Source organism: Chlamydomonas reinhardtii, chromosome 3, assembly GCF_000002595.2.
Source record: "Chlamydomonas reinhardtii strain CC-503 cw92 mt+ chromosome 3, whole genome shotgun sequence".
Lineage (NCBI taxonomy): Eukaryota > Viridiplantae > Chlorophyta > Chlorophyceae > Chlamydomonadales > Chlamydomonadaceae > Chlamydomonas > Chlamydomonas reinhardtii.
In genome coordinates this window covers 8,160,929-8,183,922 of record NC_057006.1, presented here as the reverse complement: position 1 = coordinate 8,183,922, position 22,994 = coordinate 8,160,929, and the positions used below count along the sequence as shown (strand labels likewise).

General features: G+C 64.0%; 5 protein-coding genes across 7 annotated transcripts; 2 read left to right on the top strand and 3 right to left on the bottom strand.

Annotated features, from left to right (window-relative positions):
* The first annotated feature begins 179 nt into the window (after positions 1-179).
* Positions 180-5,044, top strand: CHLRE_03g200250v5 (uncharacterized protein). The gene is made up of 8 exons (XM_001693319.2): positions 180-630; positions 718-781; positions 924-933; positions 1,540-1,663; positions 2,334-2,485; positions 2,924-3,124; positions 3,546-3,704; positions 3,909-5,044. Exons 1-8 carry the CDS (start codon positions 462-464, stop codon positions 4,068-4,070), a joined length of 1,041 nt encoding a protein of 346 aa, XP_001693371.1. The 5' UTR covers positions 180-461; the 3' UTR covers positions 4,071-5,044.
* Positions 5,045-5,047: 3 nt separating this feature from the next.
* Positions 5,048-10,677, bottom strand: CHLRE_03g200351v5 (uncharacterized protein). The gene is made up of 8 exons (XM_043061332.1): positions 9,819-10,677; positions 8,662-9,545; positions 8,317-8,476; positions 8,025-8,075; positions 7,620-7,778; positions 6,542-7,435; positions 6,092-6,229; positions 5,048-5,894 (listed from the first exon to the last, which is right to left on the bottom strand). Exons 1-8 carry the CDS (start codon positions 10,542-10,544, stop codon positions 5,523-5,525), a joined length of 3,384 nt encoding a protein of 1,127 aa, XP_042926584.1. The 5' UTR covers positions 10,545-10,677; the 3' UTR covers positions 5,048-5,522.
* A 229-nt stretch (positions 10,678-10,906) lies between these two features.
* CHLRE_03g200350v5 (uncharacterized protein) lies at positions 10,907-16,867 on the bottom strand. Of its 2 annotated transcripts, XM_043061331.1 has the most exons (13): positions 16,682-16,867; positions 16,256-16,490; positions 15,882-15,964; positions 15,199-15,273; positions 14,833-14,991; positions 14,574-14,642; positions 14,060-14,152; positions 13,498-13,608; positions 13,175-13,246; positions 12,924-12,959; positions 12,622-12,704; positions 12,044-12,137; positions 10,907-11,862 (listed from the first exon to the last, which is right to left on the bottom strand). In XM_043061331.1, the coding sequence occupies exons 2-13, from the start codon at positions 16,374-16,376 to the stop codon at positions 11,776-11,778; spliced, it is 1,083 nt and encodes a 360-aa protein (XP_042926582.1). In that variant the 5' UTR covers positions 16,377-16,490; positions 16,682-16,867; the 3' UTR covers positions 10,907-11,775. The 2 variants fall into 2 exon arrangements, with proteins under 2 accessions (XP_042926582.1, XP_042926583.1); XM_043061330.1 differs by having other exon boundaries at positions 16,256-16,867.
* Positions 16,868-17,187: 320 nt separating this feature from the next.
* On the top strand, positions 17,188-20,343 carry CHLRE_03g200400v5 (uncharacterized protein). The gene is made up of 6 exons (XM_043061333.1): positions 17,188-17,445; positions 17,835-17,957; positions 18,382-18,477; positions 18,840-18,955; positions 19,544-19,624; positions 19,805-20,343. The coding sequence occupies exons 1-6, from the start codon at positions 17,409-17,411 to the stop codon at positions 19,958-19,960; spliced, it is 609 nt and encodes a 202-aa protein (XP_042926581.1). The 5' UTR covers positions 17,188-17,408; the 3' UTR covers positions 19,961-20,343.
* Positions 20,344-20,345: 2 nt separating this feature from the next.
* CHLRE_03g200450v5 (uncharacterized protein) lies at positions 20,346-22,459 on the bottom strand. Of its 2 annotated transcripts, none has more exons than XM_043061335.1 (5): positions 22,355-22,459; positions 22,020-22,200; positions 21,462-21,735; positions 21,265-21,315; positions 20,346-21,032 (listed from the first exon to the last, which is right to left on the bottom strand). In XM_043061335.1, exons 2-5 carry the CDS (start codon positions 22,095-22,097, stop codon positions 20,998-21,000), a joined length of 438 nt encoding a protein of 145 aa, XP_042926580.1. In that variant the 5' UTR covers positions 22,098-22,200; positions 22,355-22,459; the 3' UTR covers positions 20,346-20,997. The 2 variants fall into 2 exon arrangements, with proteins under 2 accessions (XP_042926580.1, XP_042926579.1); XM_043061336.1 differs by having other exon boundaries at positions 20,504-21,032.
* Positions 22,460-22,994: the final 535 nt, after the last annotated feature.

Genomic DNA, 22,994 nt, shown 5'->3' with positions numbered 1-22,994 from the left:
GCGTAACAATCTCACCAATCCTGTGTGATCATACCGCAAGGGCCAGCCAGCCCCGGGCGTCACGGCGGTGCCACGGCGTGCCCTGCGGCCTCGCACTGCCTCGCACACCAACGCCTTTCACCCAACTCCCCCGGCGGTGTCCAAGTGCCTCCCCTTTACCCCTCCCAGAAGTTAACGATCCCAATCTTGCACACTTGATGTCCGAGTCCTCAAATTGTCCAGAGGAGCAGCTCGAGGCCCCGATTGGCTGACGTCAGCATGCAGGAAACCGGTCTGCATCCAGGTTCCCCTCCTCCAATTATAACTCTGCGCATGAGAGCTTCATAGTGCAGCTATAGTGTTGCGCGATCAAAAGCTGAGAGACCTGAACTTGTTGCTGCACCTCCAACTCCGACGCACCGACTGCACGCGAATTCACCAGTTTCGCAACTGAATTTTGCTGTAATATAACATACTTAAAGATGATCGCGTCTAGCCTACAGTCGAGCAACGCCAGCGCCCGCGGGGTCTCCCGTCGGAGCGCAAATGGCCGGCGTGTTGTCCGTGTGTCCGCTGCTGCTAATGGATCGAACGGCCACCGCACTACCTTCCACCGGATGATTGAGGAGAACGGCTGCCTGCTACTGCCCGGTGCGCAAGCCTCGTCGACCCCGCAAGCAATTCAACGTAACGCCCGCGGCAGTCCTTCACCAGGTGCTCCTGGCTGAATTTGCGCAGGCGTTTATGACGCATTGTCGGCAAAGGCTGCCTACAAGAAGGGGATCAAGGCTGGGTTCGTGAGGTGCGGCGTGGCAGGGCTTGCCGAGTTGTGAAAGTGCCACCTCTGCAAGCAAATAGATCGCGATTGCTTGCGCTGATGAATTGCATCTTTCCTGCTGCTTGCATGGCTCATCCAAATACGTTGTATTTGTTCGGCTCTGCAGCGGCTATGCGGTGAGTGCATCGCGGGCGTGTCGAGTCGTTGGCGGTGACTCTGGTTGACATGGCCAACGGGAGTCCTGGCGGACCGGGGAAGCACGCTTGTGCGTGGGTGGTGGCAGGCGTGTGTTGGGTTGGGGTTTGCCGGGCCAGGCCGGGTCACCGGCTCACCGATTGCAGGTCGGCGTTGGCGCAGTGTGGCGACGTAACGCCTGGAGACACGTGACAAGCAGGACGAGGGATCACAGCAAGGAACCCCGGAAGCACGGGAGCTCGGGGCGTGTCTGACGGGTCTTGTCCTCGGCACGCGTGCAATCCGCCTTACGCACACAGCGAGGGGGCAGCCCAGACCCGCCCATGTCGTAACGGCACTCGGCCATGCGCGCCCCCCCTGCACTCTGCACGCCCCCTTCCATGATCGGCCACCATCCTTGCCTTCGCACTGCTGCACTGCTGCACCGCACAGGCAAGGCCTCTGCACCCTGCCGTCGCCTGCGGTCCTCCCTGGCCCTCCCTTCCCGGACACTTGTACATGCGTTCCCGATACCCCCCCTCCCACGTCACCTTTGCCGCCCCACCTCTACCCCCTCCCCCACCTCCAAAACACAACGACGATGCCAGGTGTCTGCCACCGTCATCGGCGAGCCCGACCTGGGCCTGCTGACGCCCCCGGAGATGGCCCGCAAGGCTGGCCAGATCAGCGGCGCCGTGCCCACCCTGCACATCATTGCAGACGCCGACACCGGTGCGTTTGGAGGCATGTGGGGCCGTTTGTAGGCAGCTGGGTCATGTCAGCTGGGCCATGTCAGCATGTGCGCGTGCACAAATTGGAGAGGGAGTGATGGTCGGGAGGCAAAGCGTGGCTGCGGGTGGCAGGGATGTGGGTGTGGTATGGCGGTGCTCCAGGAGTCCAGGACAAAGCTAAGGCTGCGGTAGGGGCTGCCAGGGAGGGAGGGCGCATGGGGAAACGGTTGTCGTTTCGGTTCAATGGTTTTTGAGGTGCATGAGCAGCAGCGGGGGCGTGAGGCGCGTGGAGCACCTGCCGCGTCACAGCAGCACGGAGCAACCCGTGGCTGAATGAGCGGACGCGCGCTCGGCGGCTGGCACTGGCGGCGCTCCGTAGGTGCATCATTGAACCTGCACACAAGCAACACGTGCTCTCCACCCCCAACACCATCTTTCATGGGTGGCTGCCTGCCACCTGTGCATCGCCACACGCCGTACCAACATCGCCTCTTCTCGACCCGTCCTGCCTGGGACCTGCCCCTGTCCTGCCCCCCCCCCCTTCTTAATTAATCATGAATGTAACCCCCCCGACATCGTCGGTAACGCTTGATGTTCCGCAAGATGGTCTACCGTCTACCACTTCCTTAACTAACCCCCCCCCCCAACACACACAACACGCACGCGGGCAGGCGGCGGCAACGTGCTGAACGTGCAGCGCACCATCCGGCAGCTCATCACTGCGGGCTGCAAGGGCTGCTTCCTGGAGGACCAGGCCTGGCCCAAGCGCATGGGCCACATGCGCAACAAGGAGGTCATTGGCATGGAGGAGTTCGCGGCCAAGGTGAGAGTGAGGGGGGAAGCAGGCGGGGGAGGGGGAGGGGGCGGGGGAGGGGGAGGAGGAGGGAGGGGCAGGCGGAGGGGGACGAGGGGGAGGTGGGAGAACGGAGAAGGGCAGGCGGGGAGAAGGGCAGACGGGGAGTGCAGACGGGGAGGGAAGGGTACGTCAGACAACAGTGGGCAGGGGCTGCACAGCAGTGAAATTCCCAAATGGCCGGAGGAGCAGCACGGAAAGCGACAAGCTAGCGAGGACGGCGGTGGTGGAGACAGCTTGCCACCATTCCATGTCGCGCCGCTCATGCTGCCGCCTACACCCCCGCCCTCACCACCGTAGCACTTTTCACTTAATTTGGCTTGCCATGCGTCTTTGCGTCCTCTGGTTTCCTGTGGAGTAAGGGCGAAAACAAACATCCCCCGCACCCCGCACCCGCCCCATCGTCAGATCGCCGCCGCGCGCGAGGCCATCGGCGATCACGACTTCTTCCTGGTGGCTCGCACGGACGCGCGCGGCACCAGCGCCAAGTACGGCCTGGAGGAGGCCGTGAAGCGGGCCAACCTGTACGCGGACGCGGGCGCGGACGCCACCTTTGTGGAGGCGCCCCGCAGCACTGAGGAGCTGGCCGTCATTGGGCGGGAGACCAAGGTGGGGAGGGGAGGGGAGGGGGAAAGAGGAAGGGGAAGGGAAAGGGAAGAGGAAAGGGGGAAGGGGAGAGGGGGATAGCTGGCGTGGTATGCTGATGTGGAGGTGGCGGGGAGGGGGTTGGCGGGTGACCGTCGGTGGGCGAATCGGAGCGAGCACCGGGTGCAGTGGGCGCAGGCGGGGTGGCGCGAACCGAGGACGGACAGGGCACAGGGGATGCTTTGCAGCACTCACGACTACATGCGGCCCGCATGCTGCGCCTCAGGCCCCCTGACTTCCTCAGTTCTTACATCACCTGCAAGTCTGCAACCCCCCTGTTTGGTTTAGTTTGGGCTAGTATTTACAACCCCCACCCTTCACCTGTCCCTCCGCCCACCCTGCTGCCCACCCTCTGCCCTTCCTCCCTCCCTCCCTCCCCGATCAGGGCCTGCGCGTGTGCAACATGCTGGAGGGCGGCGTGACCCCTCTGCACACGCCCGCCGAGCTCCAGGCGCTGGGCTTCCACATGGCCGTCTACCCGCTGGCGGGGCTGTACGCCGCCACACGCGCCCTGCTGGACGTGTACGGCACCCTGGGGATCAAGGTGCGTGTGTGAGGCTGTGCGTGCATTAGGAAAGCGCAAGGGGGAGTTGGCGTGCGTGTTTGTGGCCTTCGCATGGGCATGGAGCAGGCGCAATTGCACCCGACAAAAGGTTCGAGCCCACGCTGTCATGATGCTAGCTGCCTGCCTGCCTGCCCCTCCTGCATACTGTACCTTCACCGGTGCCTCCTACTGAACTCGCTGCAGGGAACCACGCGCGACGACATGTCGGGCCTGGCGCACTTTGATGAGTTCAACGAGCTGATCGGTCTGGAGGAGAAGATCCGGACTGAGGAGCGGCTGTCCGTCCGCGACGCCTCGGACAAGCTGCACGTGCGCGTGCGCGCGCCCGTCAAGGAGCTGAACTAAACAGCTCGAGTCGACAGAGTGTCACGTTGGTAGCTGCGAGTTGCGCCAGCTGATGGAAGGCTGCAGCTGAGTATGAGAAGTGTGAGCTTGGGCTAAAGGATGGAGCCGGCTAATTTGGAGAGCTGTTGTTTGAGGGAGCACTTGGGAGGTACCATGGCGCAACACACGACCGGGTTGCGGCCATCATGGAAGAGTTGGTGTTGGTGTTGGGGGGGCGCTTGGCAGGCAGGGCTGCGACGAGGCAGGTGGCGCTTGGTAGCGGCGTCAGGGGCCCTCTGGGCGGCCGCTCAGCGGTGTTGCGCTGCTGGGGTGAGCGCCGACGTTGAGACCCCCGGGTCGATGTGTGCGCCAGTGATGTGACAGGCGCAAGGCGGAGAGGCTCGCGAGCCGCGTTGAGCCGCGTTTGGCAGTGCATGCAGTTTTAGGTGAGTTGCTGCTGCTGCATTAGGGCCTCAGACTGGTGCGACTGGGTGGCGTTGCTCACTGTTTTGCCGGCCGGGCAGGCGGGGCAGGAGGCATGAGACTGCGAGGAGCAAGAGAAGAACACCGTGCACACATTGTTTCTTGTCTGTACTTTGATGGGATGAGAGAAAGCGGTACGCGTGTTCATGTGCGTGTGTGTGTTGACATGAAAGCTCGAAGCACCTACAGCTTCAGAATTCAGAGGCCGCGTTTACATGCTTGCTAGGAGGGAGGAGCGGAGGCAACGCAGCGTGGTATGTTTGCCATGCAATGCCTGTGAGCCCACTGTTCATGTATTTGTGTTGCAACAGTATGAGGACGTGTGCGACCTGCGTCTGAATGCTGGCGCTTACAAACACCAGCACACGGACACCAGCACACGGATCAACAAAATGTGCGGCGTATGAGTGAGTGCTTTGGATTGATGGGGCGTAGCTCTCGATATTCCAAGACCGTCGCAACAGCCAGCGTCAGTGGGGCATGGGACATGCACCAATCCACGCAAGTCTGTCCCATCTGCGAATCCGCCTCAACAACTGCTCTAGCGCAACAGCGCAAGACGTCTTTACCGCTACGTCTTTACCGCTACGTCTTTACCGCTACCGAATGCTTGATCTGGTGACCAGTTCGTCAGCCAGTCTTACCCAGCCACATACACAGTCGCACCTAGTCAGCGGGTCATACACTGCAGATCAACGCCGACAACGGGCACGGTACCTCAGCAGCAAAACAGGTTGATCAGTCGACGGCCCGTCCGGCCGTACAGCGCGTGCCGTCCCTGCAGACCGCGGCATCATGCCTGCATACTCCACACGCCGCCCCCACACATGACACATCGCTGCGCCCGCCCCCCCCCCAGCCTTCCGCCCTTCCCACACTATACAGCGCCAACAGCACTTCCCTCCCCTCCCTCCCTCCATCATCCCCCCTCCTCCTCGTACAACGACTCGCTTATGCAGCTGCAGTTCTCCTTGCCACGCGACTGTTTCCTTACGGGATTGGTTCAACGTCAACCCCCTCCTCCTCGTGCCCTTCCTCCTCCTCGCCGACGCCCCGCTCGCTGCCCAGCTGCAACCCCACCGCCGCCAGTAGCCCCGCCACCTCCCGCCCGCCCCCCGGCAGACCCAGCCCGCCGTGATCCCCGTCATACAGCTCTCGATCCAGATCCTCCTCAAAGGCCTCCTCGCCCAGCTCCGAATCCTCTGGCTCTTCGACTACCTCCGGGTCACGGCCCAGGCGCTGAAGGGCCTCGCCACGCAGCCAGCGCAGCGCACACCGCACGGCCGGCGACAGGGCGCAGCCGAAGCCCAGCCGCTGCAGCCGCGGCATGGCGCACAGCACCGCCAGCAGCACACCCCGGACCTGTAGCCGTTGGCGGCACCGGGCCCATTGCGGTGTGGTTGAGAGGCGTGTGGCTGTGGCGAGTACGTACCACATTACCCAAGCAGTCGCAGTAGCAGGCAAGCATTGGTGCATGGTGGATTGCGTCAAGTTCCCAACACGCACGCCAGCCGCTCCACGGCAAGCCCCGGCCGCCCCTCCCTCGGCCCCGGCCTCACCGCTGCCTCGTCGTTCCACTCCTCCGCATGGCTCAGCTGCAGATACCTCAGCCCCCCGCCCCCTGCTCCCCGTGCCCCCAGCGGCGCCAGGCAGCCCACAGCCGTCAGCGGCAGCGAGCAGTCCTCCAGCAGCAACTCCTGGGCAGCGCATGGGGACATACAAACACACACTGGTTCCGGGTTTTGTCTCCCCTTGTGCTCTTCAACACCGTGGTGTGTATGTTGGTATGCCGATGGACAGCAGCGAGGGCGGCGGCTAGGGCGGGCAGCAGACGCATAACACCGCATGCGCCATGCCGTGTGCGGCTGTGTGGCTGGAGGAACGCGGTACGCCAACCACTGCTTCCTGACAGCAGCCGCAAGCGGCAAGCAGCTTCCTGACAACACCCACAGTACCCACATCACCCGCCGTACATGCAGCACCAAACACCAAAAACACTCCAAACGCACCTGCAGCGAGGCCGGCACGGCCGCCGCCAGAGCCGCCGTGTCCACCTCATCCAGTGCCAAGCCGCACAGGCACAGCCGCCGCAGGCCCCCCAGCAGCCCAAGAGCCGACATCCACACGCCGTGCCCGGCCAGGCAACCCGGCGGCGGCGCCAGCCGACCCACATCGGTCGGGCCGCGGATTTCCAGGCTGAGGTCAGGGCCCAGGCGGCCGCCGGAGAAGCGTGCTACAGCCGCCGCCAACGCGGCGGCCGCCGCCGGCAGTAGCGCCACGTCCTCGTCGCAGTACTCGTCGTACGGTACGACAATGTCGGCGAAGAGTGTACGGAGGGTGGGCGGTACGTCAAGGGCCGCGAGTACGGCAGGGGCGGCGCCGCCCTCGATGAGCAGTTCCTCGAGGGCTGGAGGCAGCGGAACTGCCACGCTACTGCCGCCATGAAGCCCGCCGCCGCCGCCTCCACCACCGCCGCTTCCGCTGCTACCAGTCAGAGCGCTACTGGTGTTGCTGCCGCCTCCACCTCCGCCTCTGCTCCCGGTTGCTGCGGCTGTGGGCAGCAGGGGCTCGGGTGGCGCAGTGCCAACCGCAGCACCGCCGCCGGGGCCTGCACCCTCCAAAACCCCGGCCGCCTGCTGCTGCTGCTGTTGCTGCAGTGGGTGCTGCTGGTGCCCGGGCGGCACATTGGGATGGCAGCCCGCGTGCGGCGGCAGGTACAGCGGCGGCGGCGGCTGCTGCCCCGCGGCCCGCAGGGCGAGCAGCGCGCTGGCACCGCCCGGGCCCAGCAGGGGCGCAGATGCCGGCAGCTTCACGCGCAGCACGCGCAGCCAGGTGAGCCCGGTCAACGCCGCCAGGGCGTTGACCTCGCGGTCCGTGCAGCAGTAGGGCCCCACGCCCAGTACCTGTGCATTTGCGTGGATGCCTAGCTAAAGAGCGGCACTGACCCACAAGGCATGGAGGCTTTCTTGGCAACCCTTAGCAATCCTTTCAAAATACATCTTCGGACAGCGCCGGTCACAGCAACAGCCATTGTAACCTTCACGCCATGCCCTCCTACCTCACTTTTGCATGCATACTCGCTCTCACCCGCAGGCCGCGCAGGTGCCGGAGTGCCGGCGCCACCGCCGCCAGCGACGCCTCATTGGCCATCAGCCGCGTCAGCCCCGTCAGAGCCACCATGGCGGCGGCGGCGGCGGCGGCGGCGCGGCGGCTGGGGCCGGCGGGGGACAGGTCCAGCGACCGCAGCTGCAGCGCATGCCATACCATACGTTTCAATTTAAAGGGCTCGTGGACAAGCAACAAGGTTGTTGGTGGTTGGGTGCAGGAGTGCTATGAGGAATAGTGCTTTGGGGAATACGTTGGCGGAGTGGGCAAAGGTCAGGAAGCCGAGAGGTGAGGGGCATCACGTTGTGCGGAGGAAAGAGGGAGGAGCTGGTGTAAGCTTCTAATCCATCACCAACGCTGGTGCATGCGTACGGTACCCGGCCTCACCTGGGTCAGCCGCCGTAGCGCATCAATGGCTCCTGATGCCACGTGGTCCCCCTGCGCCACGAGGGACTCGGCCCAGTAACCAAACAGCGGCATGGCGCAGGCGCAAGCAAGCAGCAGCGAGCTTATTTGCAGTACAAGCACACATAACAAGTGCAACCACATCACAACCTTGACATTGCGTGCGGATGATTTGCCAGCCATTCTCACACGGACAGAACAGACCGGCTGAACTGCCCGTAGGCGCTATCATGCAACGATGCGATTGTCCACTTCATTTACCGGAACTCCTCACAATCAGCGGCAGCGTGAGGTGCCGCAGTGCGCTGCAGCTCTGCAGCGCGCGCCCCAGCGGCTCCGGCCAGCCGCCGCACATGCGCAGCGTCAGGTGCCGCAGACTGCCGCGGATGGCGCCGCCGTTGGCGCCGGCGATGACGTCCGGCAGGCCTGAGATGCTGTGGAGGGCCCAGAGCGGACAGGAGGGGAACATTATGGAGACATCAGTGACCCCATGGTTGACTCAATGACCCCATGCCGTGCCATGCCGCCGTACGGCCCCCTTAGGAACTAACCCTAAACACGCACTCACCCGCTGGCCAGATGGCACACGGTACACGGCATAGCACACCACAGCACGCACCTCTTGCACATGCATAGGGTCAGGCTGGTCAGGTTCGGCGCCGCCGCCGCCACTGCGGTCGCCGGTGCACCGGGCGTGAGGCAGAAGTTGGTGATGCGCAGTCGTGACACCCCGGAAGAGGTGGGCGGCAGCGGCGGCGGCAGCGGCGGCGGCGGCGGCGATGGCAGCCGCTCCGCCGACGTCTTCCGCGGCAGTAGCAGCCGCTTCTGCCGCCCTGCCGCTGATGAGGACTGGTAGGGTAGCAGGAGCGAGTGTTGCTTCTGCTTCTGCTTCTGCTGCTGCTTCTGCTGCTGTTTTTGCTGGTGGGTATGGCGAAGTGGTGAGGAGCCTAGGCGCGGCAGTTGCTGCTGCTGCCGCGGGCCGCCACGGTCAGCAGCAGCTGCTACAGCCGCACCAGCAGCTCCGGCGGCGGGACCATTACCACCAGCGGCACCGCCGTGGTTGCCGCCGCGTGCGCTGCCCTTGCCATCGCCGCCGCCACTGCTGCTGGTGCCGTGGCAAGTAGGACAGGCGGCTCCTGCTGCTGTTGCCGCACTGACATTGCCAGGAGGGCTGCTGGCTGGGTCGCCTTCAACACCGGTGCTGTTGTGTAAGGGCAGCGCCACAAAGGGCGATGCAAGTTCGGCGTTGCTGCCGCCAGCTGGCCTCGCCACGTCGTGACCGGCAGTAGCAGCAGTAGCATTGGGCGGCGGCAGGACTGCGCCACCGTGTACGAGGGCTGTAGCTGCGGCTGCGGCAGCTGGCGCCGCCGCCGTAGTAGCAGTGGCGGCTGTAGTCGCTGGCGCGGCGGCCGCTGCCAGCGCGCGTGCATTTCGTGCATTCGCCTCCGCCAACAGCGCAAGTGCTGCCAGCCCACGCGCCTGCCGCTCCTCCTCCACCTTGTCCTGTGTGTGTGGGTTGAGCGGCAGCGACAGAAGCACATGCGTGTATGTGGTTGTGGTGGTCTTGTTGGTGGGGTGGGCCGCAGCTGGCGGCGGGGAGTACCGTACTGGCACATTTCGCGGCTTTGACGCACCCCGCCTGGTGGACAGCTGCACCTGCCACAGCAGCGCAGCACGTGGCGCGCGGGCGGATCCAAGCCACATCAACAACCCCTGCGTTGCTACACACCACGGCACAAGCCCCCACCCGCCGCGCCCGCCCACCCGCCCGCCCACCTGCAGGTCGATGAACACGCCGCCCGGCCTGCAGCCGCGGGTCAGCAGTATGCGCCGCAGCCCCGCCACCATCTCGCCCAGCGACACGCGCCTGGCCCGCTCCGCCTGCAACCGTGCCATCGTGGCACCGCCGCCACCACCGCCAACCCCGCCGTCTCCACCACCCCCGCCTCCAGCGATGCTGCTCATGCCTGCTGGGCTCAGGCCCGCCGCCAGCTCCAACAGCACGGCGCTGCCGCCGGCGTCAGCGAGCAGCCAGCAGGCTGATGGTGCTACACCCGCCGCCGCCACTGGCGACGCCGCTGGCGGCGCCGCCGGCGCGGCCGTTGCAGAAGGTAGGAGCGCGGAGGTTGTCTGCGAAGGCGTCGACGGTGTGCAGGGCGGCGCGGCAGGTGAGGCGCAGGGCGGCGCGGGAGGCCGGGTCGAGCGCCTCGCGCACGCCGATGGGGTACGCTTCCAGAATGCCCGGCAGCGCCCGCCGCTGAAGGCTGCTGCGCTGACGCTCCAGCCAGCAGGCCGCCGCCGACTGTCTGCAGGAGGCCGCCCCGCCGCGGCGGCGGCCGTTATCGCCGGAGCTGCCGCCGCCCCCGCCGCCGCCGCCGTCGCCCCTGCGGCCCCTGGCATTGCCGGCGCCGTCGGCGGCGTGCGGGCTGTCAGCAGGCGGCGGCGCGTGCTGCGACTGCTGTGGATGGTGGCGTGGCGACGACTGACCCTCCGGGTCCGCATGGTGCTGCGCGCCGGCACGGCCGCATGCTGCTGCTGTTGTTGCTGCTGCAGCTGCCGGCGACCCCACCGCCGCGAGTTGCGGGCAGCAAGGTCGCCAGCTGCCGCCGCAGCTACTGCTGCCGCCGCCGCTCCGCTCGCCGTCGTCGACACCGCTCTCGTCGTCGCTACTGCCGCCGCCGCTCCGCTCGCCGTCGTCGACACCGCTCTCGTCGTCGCTACTGCCGCCGCCGCCCACTTCGTCGTCGTCAGTGTCAATACGGCCAGTCCGCAGCGGTCCCCAAGCAGGCTGCTGCTGCGGCGGCTGCACTCCAGCACCGTCGGACGCTGGTGCTGCGGCGGTCCCTGTCGCCGCGGCAGCAGCCATCACATTGTCATTACATTGCCACTGCTGCGTCGCAGCGGCGGTCGCACTAGCCGGCTGCGGCTCGCGCGGCGCGGCGCCCGAAATATCAGGCGTTCGGTCTGGGGGCCGAAACCGACAGCTATCTTGGCACCCTTGGGCCTGCATGATCTCATTAGACTACATTCAGAATGGGACGCCAGCTGTTTAGCAAAACGTATCCTTCAGGACATAGAAAGCTTGACGCGCCTGAGTCCGGACAGCCTTCTCGGCGAGTACGTGACGTCACTTCCACGATCACCGCCATCGCCCCTACAATTCCACAAATCTGTGATCACCCACTGCATTCAAAACTCACCGGGCACACCACCCACACCACATTCCAAACCGGCGAATCCACACCCATGAAATGTAAAAAAGCACCCCCTTTGGATGCAATCATGCTCTGCCTGCGGCCCCCCTTCCACGTAGCCAGCTGCTGACTCCAACCGGCGCCTTCCAGTCAACCCAAAAGCCGGCAACTGCACTCACTAGCCCCACAGGATAAAATGCTGCTACTGCGCACTGCCGTCGTCAGCTACTGCAGCGTCTGCTACTGCCATGTCTGCTATTGCCGCATCTGCTATTGCCCTGTCTGCTATTGCCACGGCCGCTACTGCCACAGCTGCTATTGCCACGGCCGCTACTGCGCACTGCCGTTGCTGCCGCTGCTGCTGAAAGCAAGCCGCCCAGATCACAGCTCCGTGATCACAGCTCCCCAGTCTTCCACGCCCAGCCGGGGCACATCCTGCGCACCACCCACACCTCCTCTGCCTCCGCCCCCGCCTCCTCTGCCCACACCACTGCCTACGCCTCCTTCACAGGGGGGCCCTTTTGGGGTGGTGGTGGCGCCTAGGGCCGGATGCCCATGACACAGCGGTGGCGGTGGTCCGTCTCCACAGTCACCACCTCGCGGAAGCCGGCGGCGCGCATGGCGGCCTTTGGGAGGGAGGAAGGGGGCGGGCGGCACATTCGCGGTTAACTACCGTAAGAAGTCGTGAAACTGTAGCCAGGCACATCGGCACAGCTGGCGAGTCGTCGTGGCGACAGACACTGGCCCCTCCAAACCACCACCCCGCCCCCCCTCCCCGGCTCCCCCTCCCCCTCCCCCTCCCCTCACCTCCAGGTCGTAGCTGTAGTACTCGTCGGACCAGGGCTCGGTGGACTTCATGAGCGTGAAGATGGGGGCGGGCAGGTTCTGGATGGTCTTGGACCTGAGGCGTGTGTGTGCGTGTGCGTGTGTGTGTCGGTGTGTGGGGGGTGGGGTGGGGTGGGGGGGTTACCGATACATTCATAAGTGGATTATTTAAGAAGTGAAGGCGTAGCCAGGAACAGTGGGTGGGTGGGTGGGGGGTGGGTGGGAGCGGGTGAGAGGGGTGGAAAGGGTGAGGGAGAGAAGGTGGGCGAGAGGATTGAGGTTGGGGAAGGGGACGTGGGTTTCGCCACTCCCAGGAGGTAGGGAAGGATGTGGGCAGAGACACGGGGGAGGGGCGGCAGCACACCGCGCCGACGGCACGACATCGCGCACACAGGCACTTCTGCTGCCGCTCCTTCCCCCTACCCCCCTTACCCCCCTTGCACCCTGTTCCCGATGTGTACAACCCTGCCACCCCCCTTACCCCCCACGTAGTCTGTTCCCAACGTTTCAACCTTGCCACCCCCCTTACTCCCCTCCCTGCTGCCTGCTCCCTCGCTCACTTGGGGTTGTTGTCGATGAAGCACAGTACGCCGTTGGGCTTGATGATGCGCAGGCCCTCAGACACGAACGAGTCAATGGCGTGCTGCGTGGGTGCAGGAGTGTGTGTGTGTGTTTGCGCGGGAGTGGGTTCCAGGCATGACTAGTGGAGGAGACAGTGGTGTAGATGGTAAACGGGATGTAATAAGAGCACGAAAGGGAAGTGGCGAACACAAAGACCGTGTATGCGATGGGTGGTGTTGGTGCGGCGATGGTGCAAGGGTGTCAACGTGCGTGCGCGCTTCGGTGTGCGCGAGCGACGCACCTGCGGGCACTCGTGAATGACGAAGTTGAACACCACCTGTGCACACAACCCCAGGGCCCGGGCGAGTTACGCAGGTGAGCATGTGAGGCAACCAACGGTGTAGCAATGAGCGGCGAAAAGATTGCAATTCACGCCAAAAGCAGGCAGACGACATGCCACACGACATGCAACGCGAGAGAATTTGCTATGGAATTCCCCTCTCCCCTCCTTCTCCCACCACCCCCCTCCCACCCACCCCCCTCCTCCCTCACCATGTCCTGGGAGGCCGCGCCGAAGGGGCTCTTCTCCGCCAGGCCGTGAACGTACTTGATGGGGGCGGAGCGCTGACAGAGGGGGGGGGAGAGATATAGGCAGGAGGGGGAACAAGAGTACGACGAGACAGCTTGAACAAGATGGGAAGGATGCATGTGTTGGGGGCGGGGGCGGTGGCGGGGGCTGCACATCCCACACGTCCCGGACAGCCCACACAACCCAGAGGACGGTTGTTCAGAGGACGGTTGTTCCCCTGATTCCCCTGCTCGTATCCTGTTCCCAATGGTTTTTAACCTTGCAACCCCCTCTCCTCAGCCCTCACCGGCTGGTTGGCCGCCTGCTGCTGCTGCTGCCTCCTGCGCTCCCACTCCGCCACCGCCAGCATGTAGGGCGACAGGTCCAGGCCCACGATGGGGCCGTCCGTGTCGGGGAACTGCAGCGCGGCATGGCGGCATGGCGGCATGGGGGAGGAGGGGCATGGCGGCATCATGGAGGAGGGGGGGTTGCATTCATGACCAGCTAAGGGAAAGGTAGATGGCAGGCAATCTTTTGGGGGGGGGGGGAGGGGTAGCCATTCATGCGAACGGTTTGAGTGAAACATGGAATTGCCGAGGCACTGGGGGGGGGCAGGACGGGAGATTGATCCCAAACCCCGACCAAACCGAGGGGCGAGGGGGTGCATGGCAGCTGCATGGGCGTGGGGGGACAGGCCTGCGGTGGCACATGCTGCGTGGAGTCCAGGGCGCAGATGCAGGGTGCAGGTGCAGGAGAGCGCCGGCCCGGCGGCTTCGCGAACTCCCACACCGATACACACACGCCCGTTACCATTGTGCTACCCTAACACACACACACACACACACACACACACACACGCACACACGCACCTGCTGCGCGAACCAGGTTGTGGAGATGCCGGTTGAGCAGCCCATGTCCACAATGCGGCGGGGCAGAGGCAGCCCGTGCTGCGCGTGGTAGGACTGAAGGGGGAAGGGGACGGGAGGGGCAGGGGAGGGAGGAGGGCAGGTTGAGGAGGCGCGGGAGAAGGAGGGGCAGATTAAGGAGGCGCAGGAGGAGGACGGGAGGGGCAAGCGGAGGTGCAGGGCGGGTTGGGGGGCTCAACCGGGTGGAGGGCACCGAGGTTCGAGATGGTCTGCGGTTTGACACCTGCTGCCCCCCTTACCCTGGCTGGCTGCCACCTGTAAGACCGGGCTGCTGCCCAACATCCCCGCAACCACAACGCCTCTTTCTCCTCTCGCTCCCCTCGCTAGCACGCCCACTGGCTCCCCCTCTTGGCACCCTCTCGCTTCCCCCCACCCCATTCTCTGACTATTGGGACCTAATTCTGGCTCGGACAAAGCCCTCTCTCCCCCCCGTGCCATTCCCTCACCCCCCTCGAACCTTGATGGTGTCGGTCTGGCGGCTGCGCATCTCCACAAAGCACTTCTCAGCGCTCCAGTCCGGGTGGTCCTGGCGGCGGTAGTGGGGGGAGGGACAAGAACGGCGTCATAATGGCACGCATGAGTGTGCTCACGGCCCTCTCCCTTCGTGCTTTCCCACCACACACGCGTAAATGCATACATACATACACACTCCAAAACACAACCACACACACACACACGCAATATAACAAAGCCACGACACACGCAGCTACCTATACCTTGAAGGTGCGAATGCCCATGGCGTACGTGGCGGGCTGCACCTCCCACGCCGCCAGCCACTCCAGGTTGCCGGTCTCGTAGGCGTGGAAGGGCTTGAGGTAGTAGTCGGGGTAGGGCTGCAGGCCCGGGTCCTCCAGCTCAGACTTGATGGCCTCCAGCTGGGGGTGGGGAGGGAGGTGGGGAGGAGGAGAGTGAGGGGGCGGGGGAATGCTGGGGGAGATGGGTGGAGATGCGGGAAAGGTTGGAAGGCAGGTGCAGGAAGTGGGCGTGATTGTATGTGTACCCACATACATCCACACACCCACACCCACACACCCACACCCACACACTTACACCCACACACCCACCCACACGCACACGCGCACCTCCTTGAGCTTCTCCATTTCCTTGACGTGTGCGTCCCACTTGACGCCGCGGCTCTCAGCCGAGTTCTTCATGGCCTGTGGGTATAGGGTGATTGTGTTGTGCGTGTGCGTGTGTGTGTGTGTGTGTGGGTGTATGTGTGCGTGTTTGTAATCACAGGAACATTTTGTTGTGAGGCGGGCGGGGCACCGGTGGTGGCAGCAGCATCGCCGGGCAAGAAACGGGTGTTGTGGAGGGCTAGGTGCACGGGCCCCAGAGGGGACGGGGATCCCGTACCTCCTTTCCCTGGACGGTAGCCTCAGCTACAACCAGGTCACCTCCTTCGTCCTTCCCCAGCCGTCACGCAATCCATCGCCGCCAGCAATAGTTGCGACGCCATCCTCTGCAAACTCTGCTGCATCCGGTCCGGTGACCTTTGGCGCCGCACGTATCACCGGATGCCACCCCAGTGCGTGCCGTGTGCCATCCCCCTAATTCCAAATTGCATCGACACACGGTGTGCTGCTCCACCCTGCGGGCGGCAACCCTGTCGGCGACCACCCTGTCGGCGGCACTTCATACTCCTGGCTCCCATGGCCATCTGCCAGCCCCCTCCCTTTCTGCTTTCCGAAACACGCACAATCACGCCCCTTTCTTCCCCCTGCCGGCCCGCATCATGCCCCCCAGGCTGCCTTATATGACTCACGTTCTTGGCCAGCACCTTCATGGCGCCGTACAGGGCTGGCGTGTCAATGGCCCAGTTGACCACCCTGGACAGAACCGAGTCACCTGGGGGGGGCGTATTTAGGAGGGGGGTTGGAGGGATTGTGGAGGGTAGCTGGCCCCTGCCGGTGCGCGCCGTGTGCTGTGTACGTGTACCGGCTGAAGTGTCCGCCTCGGGCATCCCCTTCCCGTGCAGGATGGTGGGGAGGGCACCACCGCTTGCATGATTCACAACGATAGCTCGCAATCATGTGAAGTGAGGGTCGTGCGGAGCTATGTTTGCAATGCCAAGGCAGGTGCAAAGACCGGCCGGACAGTGGCCGGACGGTGGTGGTGCTGGGACTCCGCGCCACGTACCAGTCCACGCCGGCTTGTCCCGAGCAGCTGTTTCAGCACGAACGACCACGCGACCAGCACGCGCTTGCCGCTTCGCTCCGAACACGTTCCGTGAGGAACAGGAAGGAAGCGTGGACTGCATTCGTCAGTACTGTTTGATTGATGGACGGTGCTAAGAGTTTCTATCGCCCGAAGTGTTCGCAAATGCTATATGTCAGCGTGGCCTTCAACGGATCCGCAGATTTTGCTCGAGCAACTGTAAGTATGCGGTGCAAGTCGCGGTGCAAGCAAAAGCCGAACTCCTGAGACGGGCCTTCTAACTAAGCGAAGGGCAAATGCTTAGAAACTGACAAACATGTAACGATCGCCCTGCTACCATTCCAATGCATGGTGTACCTGCGATCGCCCCACCCCCTATGACAGTTCTGCTGTCTGCACCCTACCCACCGGTCCCACGGGCTTATTTGGATGTGCGTCCACGATTTCCCCATATGCAGCAGCACGCAGTCGATCCAAGGTGAATCCGGATGCTGCTGCTGCCAACTACGGCTCCCCATGTTGGGCCTGGCAGGGCCAAACGGCCCGGTTCGTCAAAACATTTGCAGCTACTCTGCTGCGACCGCAACATATTCCAGAAGAGTCCAGATGAGCCATCAGGCGCCGATTGGCCTGTGGGCCGGGGCGGGGGGAGGAAGGGCCAAGAGAGAGGCACCTCCGTTCAGGCGGAACCTGGCGGAACTGGCCGCTCAGCAGCTCCGTCCGCGGCCGGCGGAACTGGCATGGGGCAAGGCAGCAGGCGGTCGTCGCAGAGGAGCACCAGGACATGATGCGTAGCGTGGCCGACGTGGGGGACAGCAGTCAGCAGGCACTCAAAGTGGCACGGCGACACTGCTGTCGGTTCAATCCTGAATTCAGAAGCAGCTACCTGGGCCCCAAGCGGACAGCAAATTCCTCATTAGAATCTGCACGTATTTATGACATGAAAGCTACCACTATGCGGCTGAGGTCAAAACGAAGTCCAGACGGGAGTTCGGTAGCAGTAATACCGCAACACAGCTCGCGAAAAGCCTCCGGCCTCCAGAGACTTTTCAGTTTTTTGCTGTTTGGAGCTCAGGCGTCGGCGCGCTTTGGCAGCGGTGTGGGCAGGACCGTGTCCAATTCGGAAGGTCCCCAAATGCATATTCTAGCGTTCGGCGACTCTTTGACGGAGGGTAAGTAGCACTTTGAGGCAGTTGAGCTCGATATACTTAGACGGTCTGGTCGTGCAGGGGAAGTGCCGAGTTGGGGCGCTGACTGTGTGGGGTGTTGAGGGCGGTTTTCTCCTCGGGGTGAACGAGGTGCTGCGAGTGCCAGGCTCCCGCAGTAGCAACACCTGCGTGCAACATCATGTTGTTGATGCGCACATGGATACGCAGCCAATGGGCGGTCCTTCTGGTGCGGTTTGGGGCCGCTGCTGTTGGCAAGTCTTTCGGCGCCAGCTGCACACCATTTCCCCATCCCTGCGTGCCCATCCCCCCGCATGCCCGAGCACAGCCAACGTCACACTGATCCATGCACCACGGCTCCACAAATCACACACCTCATGCCGTGTGATACGCAGGCTACTACAACCACGGCACGCAGTTCCACCCCTACGCCATCAAGCTGCAGCAGCTGCTGCTGCAGAACGGCTACAGCGTGAAGCTGGAGCAGCGCGGCGAGAGCGGGGAGCTGGTCACGCGGAGTGAGTGGGGCCGTGAGTGATGCGGGTAGGGATGCAGGTATGCGGGCGGTATTGGGGCGAAGTGGCTGTGCTTGGTGTCGTGTGGTGTGGTTTTGGTGTGGGGGGTCAGGATGTGGTGGGCGGCAGCCGAGGCACCGTACATGTACGCCCCTGGCGGTGCTGCCCTTGCTTGCGCGTGCCCTCGCTGTGCTTAGAACCCGGACACAGATGCATGTCGTGACGAGAGAGCCCGCTGGAAACAACAGCACCCGCAATTTGGGTTTCGGGGAAGTCATAGCATAGCGTAGCGCCGGAAGCCCTAATGCGCGTGAGGCCCACGCCACGTCACAATAGACACGCACACCAATAACGCGCCAAAGGCATGGCGGACGCCGACACGCCGAGGGGCCCACACCAACACCCACTCCGATTGGTCGTGAAACAGGCATGGTAAACCGGCTGCCGGCGCTGCTGCGGGAGAGCGAGGCGCGCGGCGTCAAGTACGGCTGGGTGATCATCCTGGGCGGCATCAACGACCTGGGTGAGCAAAGAGGCGCGTGTGTGTGTTGGGATGTGCGTGTGTGGATGTGGGCATGTGTGAGTGTGCATATGTGTGCATTTGCAAAGCACAAGGGAGGTAGGGGGTAGCGTGTGGTGGTTGACGGGTTTGCGGTGGGAGCGGGGGCTCTAATGATTGCCGCAGGACATGGGGTTTCTGCTGACCTTGATGACGTGCGATATCGGCTGCGTGGAGCAGCGTTCCAGTCATGGCCGCCCCTTGCCCCAGTCCATCTCCACAGGCGCAACCAGCTGCCTCTTCATGCGCCTTCGCACGGCGCCGCTCACCGCGCCCTGCGTGTGTGTGTCTGTGTGCCTCCGTGTCATTTGCACCGCCGTGCGCAGGCTGGCACAAGGAGCCGGCGGAGGTGTGGGCGGGGCTGCGGCAGATGTACGAGGCGGTGGGGAGGCACGGCGCGCAGGCGCTGGCGCTGACCTGCATGGAGACCGCCTACCAGCTGGTGAGGCGGGCTGTGGGGTGTACTGGCAGTGACGGGGTATGGGATGTGCTGGGAGTGAGGCGGGCTGTGGGGTGTACTTGTTTGCAGTGTGCTGGGAGTGCGGAGGGGTGCACTCGGAGGTGCGGGGTGTCCACTGCTCTGGCTACTTGGGGTGCATAAGTGTGTGGCGTGATGGCGGGGCGGCGGTTGGATACCGGTAGGTGTGGGGATGATGCAGGATGGCGCGTGGCTTTTTTGCCTGGCTGCAATCCTCGGTGGGTGGACGGTGCGTGGGTGGACGGTGCGTGCGCGGACGGGCCGCGGGCGTTGCCGCAGTGTGGTGCGGTGGCCGCCGCCAGTCGCAAGGCTGCAATCCCAACTGTCGTGAACCATAGAATGACCCCAAAAGCGCCGGCCCAGCAGGGCCTACTACTTGCGAGTCATTCCAACCCCTGATATAGGGAGAATGGGGTAGAGGTCGTATGACGACACCAACAAGGAGCACACCACACTGCACGCCAGTGCTGCTGTCCCCACACACGCGCTCAGTCATGCTGATGGAAGGCATCACACACGACCCGTGTGTGCTCCTGGTACGGGGCGCTGCAGGGTGACGAGAAGCGGGTGGAGCTGAACAACCTCATCCGCACCGCACCCGCCGAGTTCCCGCACGTCAAGCTGCTGGACCTGGTGGGTGCGGGGTGGGGTTGGAATCGGACCAGCTGCACACACACGCATGCCGACGCCCCCAAAACCCATGCACCCACCCCTCCCTAACCTCCTCCCCTCTCCCTCCCTGCCTCCCCCTTCTGCCTCCTCTCTCCCCCTTCTCCGTGCCCTCCCCACCCCCACCCCCACCCCCACCCTCAGGAGAAGGCGCTGCCCTTCCCCCGCGACAAGTCCGACCCCGCCGCAGTGGCCGAGTGGGACGACGGCCTGCACCTCAGCCCCGCGGGGTACGACCACATGGGCGCACTCATATACGGGGCGCTGAGCGCGCACCTGGGGCCGGAGGCGCGCGGCTAGCAGGAGGAGGTGGTGGGGGTGGGGGTGGTGGTGTGCGGGTGGTGGGAGAGGGTGGTGGTGGGTGATGGTGAGAGGTGATGGTGATCGGCGGGTGGGACTGTGTGGCGAATGCTTGTGAGGGCGGGTGCAGGTGGCTGTGGCAAGCGGGCTTTTGGGGAGTGGTCGCAGTAAAGTGGAGAGGAGTGGAGTGATATCGGATGATTGGCTGACAGACGCTGCAGCAGCGTGCGCAGTGGGACAGTTATGTATTGTTCAGGTTTGCACGTAAATGAGGTGCACACAAGCTGGCAGGCAGGCGGGCACAGGTACTTCCTGTATGCGCGGCGAGTCCGTACGTGACATACTGACATGCCAGGATTCAGCACTGTTTGCGCTGTAACGTTTTAACAACTATGAATATGCGTACTGGGCTAACATTTCCCATCACAAACGCTCGGACAATCGCCATCTCATCAATCGTCTTTAAACCCTACACCCTCAATGATCCATCAGCCAACTCTTGCTTGACCGGCAATAGTGCCGCAAGCCAGTCTGCACCACACGCGCACAGCGCACCGAATCAACATCAATAACGGAATAACCCCGCACGTGCTCTCTCTGTCACGACAGGCAGGCACACAGCAATTTGCGGTTGTGACCTGCTGGGCAGCCGTATTCCACACGACATAGCCGCTCCCCTCCGTGACTCCATGTTTCCCCGCACTCAAAATGACACCCGTAACCGCTCCAGTGGATGTCCCCTGGCAGCCGTAACCGCTTCAGTCTTCTCCGCCTCCGTGTCGCTGCGTTTCTCAGCATTCCTCCGCACTCAGATGGCGCACGTCAGCAGCAATATGCTAGCTGACGCGAATGGCACACAGCAGGTACCGCATTGCAACATACCGTATCATTCCTAACCCCCACCAATCCTATGGCGCGATATGGCCACATGACGCGCGGGCGGCACGCTCATAAGCCAAGTAAGCATGAATCAGGCACGGGCCTCCGGCTTCTTCAAATGTTTCCCAGCGGATGTAGATGCTGGCTGGATGGCTCCTCTACACGAAGGATGACGGCTTGACCGCCGGCAAGCCTGCAATGCAACGGCAGGACCGAAAAGCGGACCGCACAGGGCAGCAAGAGGGGAAGCAGTCGGTCAGGGGCGTGCAACAGGCTGCAGGAAGGTCCGCAGGTCCGCAGGTCCGGCAGGTCCGGCGGGCAGAGGCCGTAACCGGGGCGCCTCCCAACAGCCCCCCGACCCCATGCCGTACATGCCGTCGTGCTTGCCCGCCTGGCGGTCGCGAGCTTGCTCCGTATGTACTCACCCACAACGCCGCGCGGCGCGTCGCCAGGCCGCCACGGCTGCCGGCTGCCGTCTGTTGGGATGGGCAGTTGGATGGAGGCAGTTGGAAGCAGTTGCATGCAGCTAGCAGAAGTTGGACAGGCACGTGCTGCCATGGCCAATGACGCACACCACTAACAGACACAAGCCTTCAAGAGCAACCTCAGCCCAGTCACCCACCCGTGGCCCACACAAAACGGCCGTTCGGGTCCGCCGCGCCCGCCACGCCCACCGCCGCCGCCACGTGGCTCGTCGCAGCCGCCGGCAGCACCACATCCCCAGTCGTGCTGATGAGACCGCCGCCGCCGCCGCCGCCACTGAGGGTGCTACTGCCGCCGCCGCCCATGGCTACTGCCGCCACGGGTGCGGCGCAGCCCCCGCTGCCGCTGCCGCTGCTACTGCCGCTGCCTTGTCCCATTCGCGCATGCTGGTGGGGCTTGAGTGGCAGTAGCCCCTACGTGGGCCGTGAGGGAGCGAGGGGCTGTCAGTGTCGATAAAGAAGTAAAGCAACGGGAGCGGCCGACCGCTACACCTGATAGGCCCTTGCCCGGCACGCGCTCTCTCCCTCCGCTGCGGTTGTTCGGCACTTGGGCCTCATCCTCGCATTGGGTCCCGCCGCATCCCAGCCACCCTCCTGCAGACCCTCCCCCAGTTCCCTCCCACCCCACGGCCCCACGGCGTCACGGTTCCACACCCCGCAGGCCCTGCTGCGCAGCAGCGCTACACACCAGGGCTCACCTCGGATGCGGCGGATGCGGGCGGCACCAGCGGCGGCGGCCGGGGTGTGTAGGCCGCGGCTGGCGTGTCCCTCGTCATGGCCGCACTGCCGTTAGCGCTACCGACCGAAGCGGTGAAGCTTTTCTGGATTGCCTCTGCTTCTTACAATCGGCTGCGTTTGAATGGCACGTGTTGCTGCGGTCTGAGGCAGCGAGCAGGTGAGCGAGCGAGCGTTGGTTACTCACGCGGCCGGTGGGTCTCGGCGCGGCAATGCAATGACAAGCCCCGGCAGTACAAGCCCCCGGCAGTAAACACCTGAATGCACCGCACGGGCCCGAAGGCACACCAGGTCCCACCAGTCCGCTCGATTCGGTGTCGAATCAAGAAAGCGCTCGCTGACGGCTCGTCGTCAAGGTTTCGGCAGAGCCTCTCACTCGCGTGATTGTGTTCAAGCTGTTGTCAAATGAAAAATACCAACCTTAAATTTGCATCGCAATTATGCAGTTCGCATCTTCCTGGCAGTTTGCCTTCCAGTTGGCCCCATCGCTGGCCCGCTGACAAAATGACGTGTCAACTGCGGGAACCAGACATGGACCTTTCCATCTTCGGGTTTACCCCCTTTCCCCCCCCCCCCATCGTGCAGGCGCCGCGCCCCACACGCAAGAAGCGGCCACCATCCAGCGACGGGACCGCCCGTGGGACCGCCTTCGCCCTATGCGTTGATGACCACTTGGGTCCCTGGCGGGGTGTATGGGGGCTATCGGCCGCTGAAGCGGCCTCCCCTTGTTGACGGACTAAACCGTACGGAATGCAGCGGGCATGTGTACTCTATGTCCTACCGAGCCATATGCGCCGCCGCCCTGCTTCGCCAGGCCCGCGCGTCTGCGTCCTCCTCAGTCCTCCTCCACCTCCCCCGTCGCCCCCGTCGCCGGGGGAACCCCTGCCCGTCGCTGTTACCGCCGTCACGTCACAGCCATCACCGCCACAAGATCCGTC

Bases quoted from the DNA above. Each gene is read 5' to 3' on its own strand.
- CHLRE_03g200450v5 (XM_043061335.1), bottom strand. From the start codon at position 22,097: ATGACGAGGGACACGCCAGCCGCGGCCTACACACCCCGGCCGCCGCCG. The intron at 21,316-21,461 runs GTGGGTGACTGG...CCATCCCAACAG, and splicing joins CCGTTTTGTGTGGGCCACGG to ACGGCAGCCGGCAGCCGTGG. The intron at 21,033-21,264 runs GTGAGTACATAC...GTTGCATTGCAG, and splicing joins CGCGCCGCGCGGCGTTGTGG to GCTTGCCGGCGGTCAAGCCG.
- CHLRE_03g200250v5 (XM_001693319.2), top strand. From the start codon at position 462: ATGATCGCGTCTAGCCTACAGTCGAGCAACGCCAGCGCCCGCGGGGTC. The intron at 2,486-2,923 runs GTGAGAGTGAGG...CCCCATCGTCAG, and splicing joins TGGAGGAGTTCGCGGCCAAG to ATCGCCGCCGCGCGCGAGGC. The intron at 3,125-3,545 runs GTGGGGAGGGGA...CTCCCCGATCAG, and splicing joins TCATTGGGCGGGAGACCAAG to GGCCTGCGCGTGTGCAACAT.
- CHLRE_03g200350v5 (XM_043061330.1), bottom strand. From the start codon at position 16,376: ATGCAGTCCACGCTTCCTTCCTGTTCCTCACGGAACGTGTTCGGAGCG. The intron at 14,153-14,573 runs GTTCGAGGGGGG...TTCCCCCTTCAG, and splicing joins GCCAGACCGACACCATCAAG to TCCTACCACGCGCAGCACGG. The intron at 12,705-12,923 runs GTGCGTCGCTCG...GCACCCACGCAG, and splicing joins TCATTCACGAGTGCCCGCAG to CACGCCATTGACTCGTTCGT.
- CHLRE_03g200400v5 (XM_043061333.1), top strand. From the start codon at position 17,409: ATGCATATTCTAGCGTTCGGCGACTCTTTGACGGAGG. The intron at 17,446-17,834 runs GTAAGTAGCACT...TGTGATACGCAG, and splicing joins CGGCGACTCTTTGACGGAGG to GCTACTACAACCACGGCACG. The intron at 17,958-18,381 runs GTGAGTGGGGCC...GTCGTGAAACAG, and splicing joins CGGGGAGCTGGTCACGCGGA to GCATGGTAAACCGGCTGCCG.
- CHLRE_03g200351v5 (XM_043061332.1), bottom strand. From the start codon at position 10,544: ATGCGGACCCGGAGGGTCAGTCGTCGCCACGCCACCATCCACAGCAGT. The intron at 9,546-9,818 runs GTGGGCGGGCGG...CCACACACACAG, and splicing joins GCGTGTTCATCGACCTGCAG to GACAAGGTGGAGGAGGAGCG. The intron at 8,477-8,661 runs GTGCGTGCTGTG...GGCCCTCCACAG, and splicing joins ACCCTATGCATGTGCAAGAG to CATCTCAGGCCTGCCGGACG.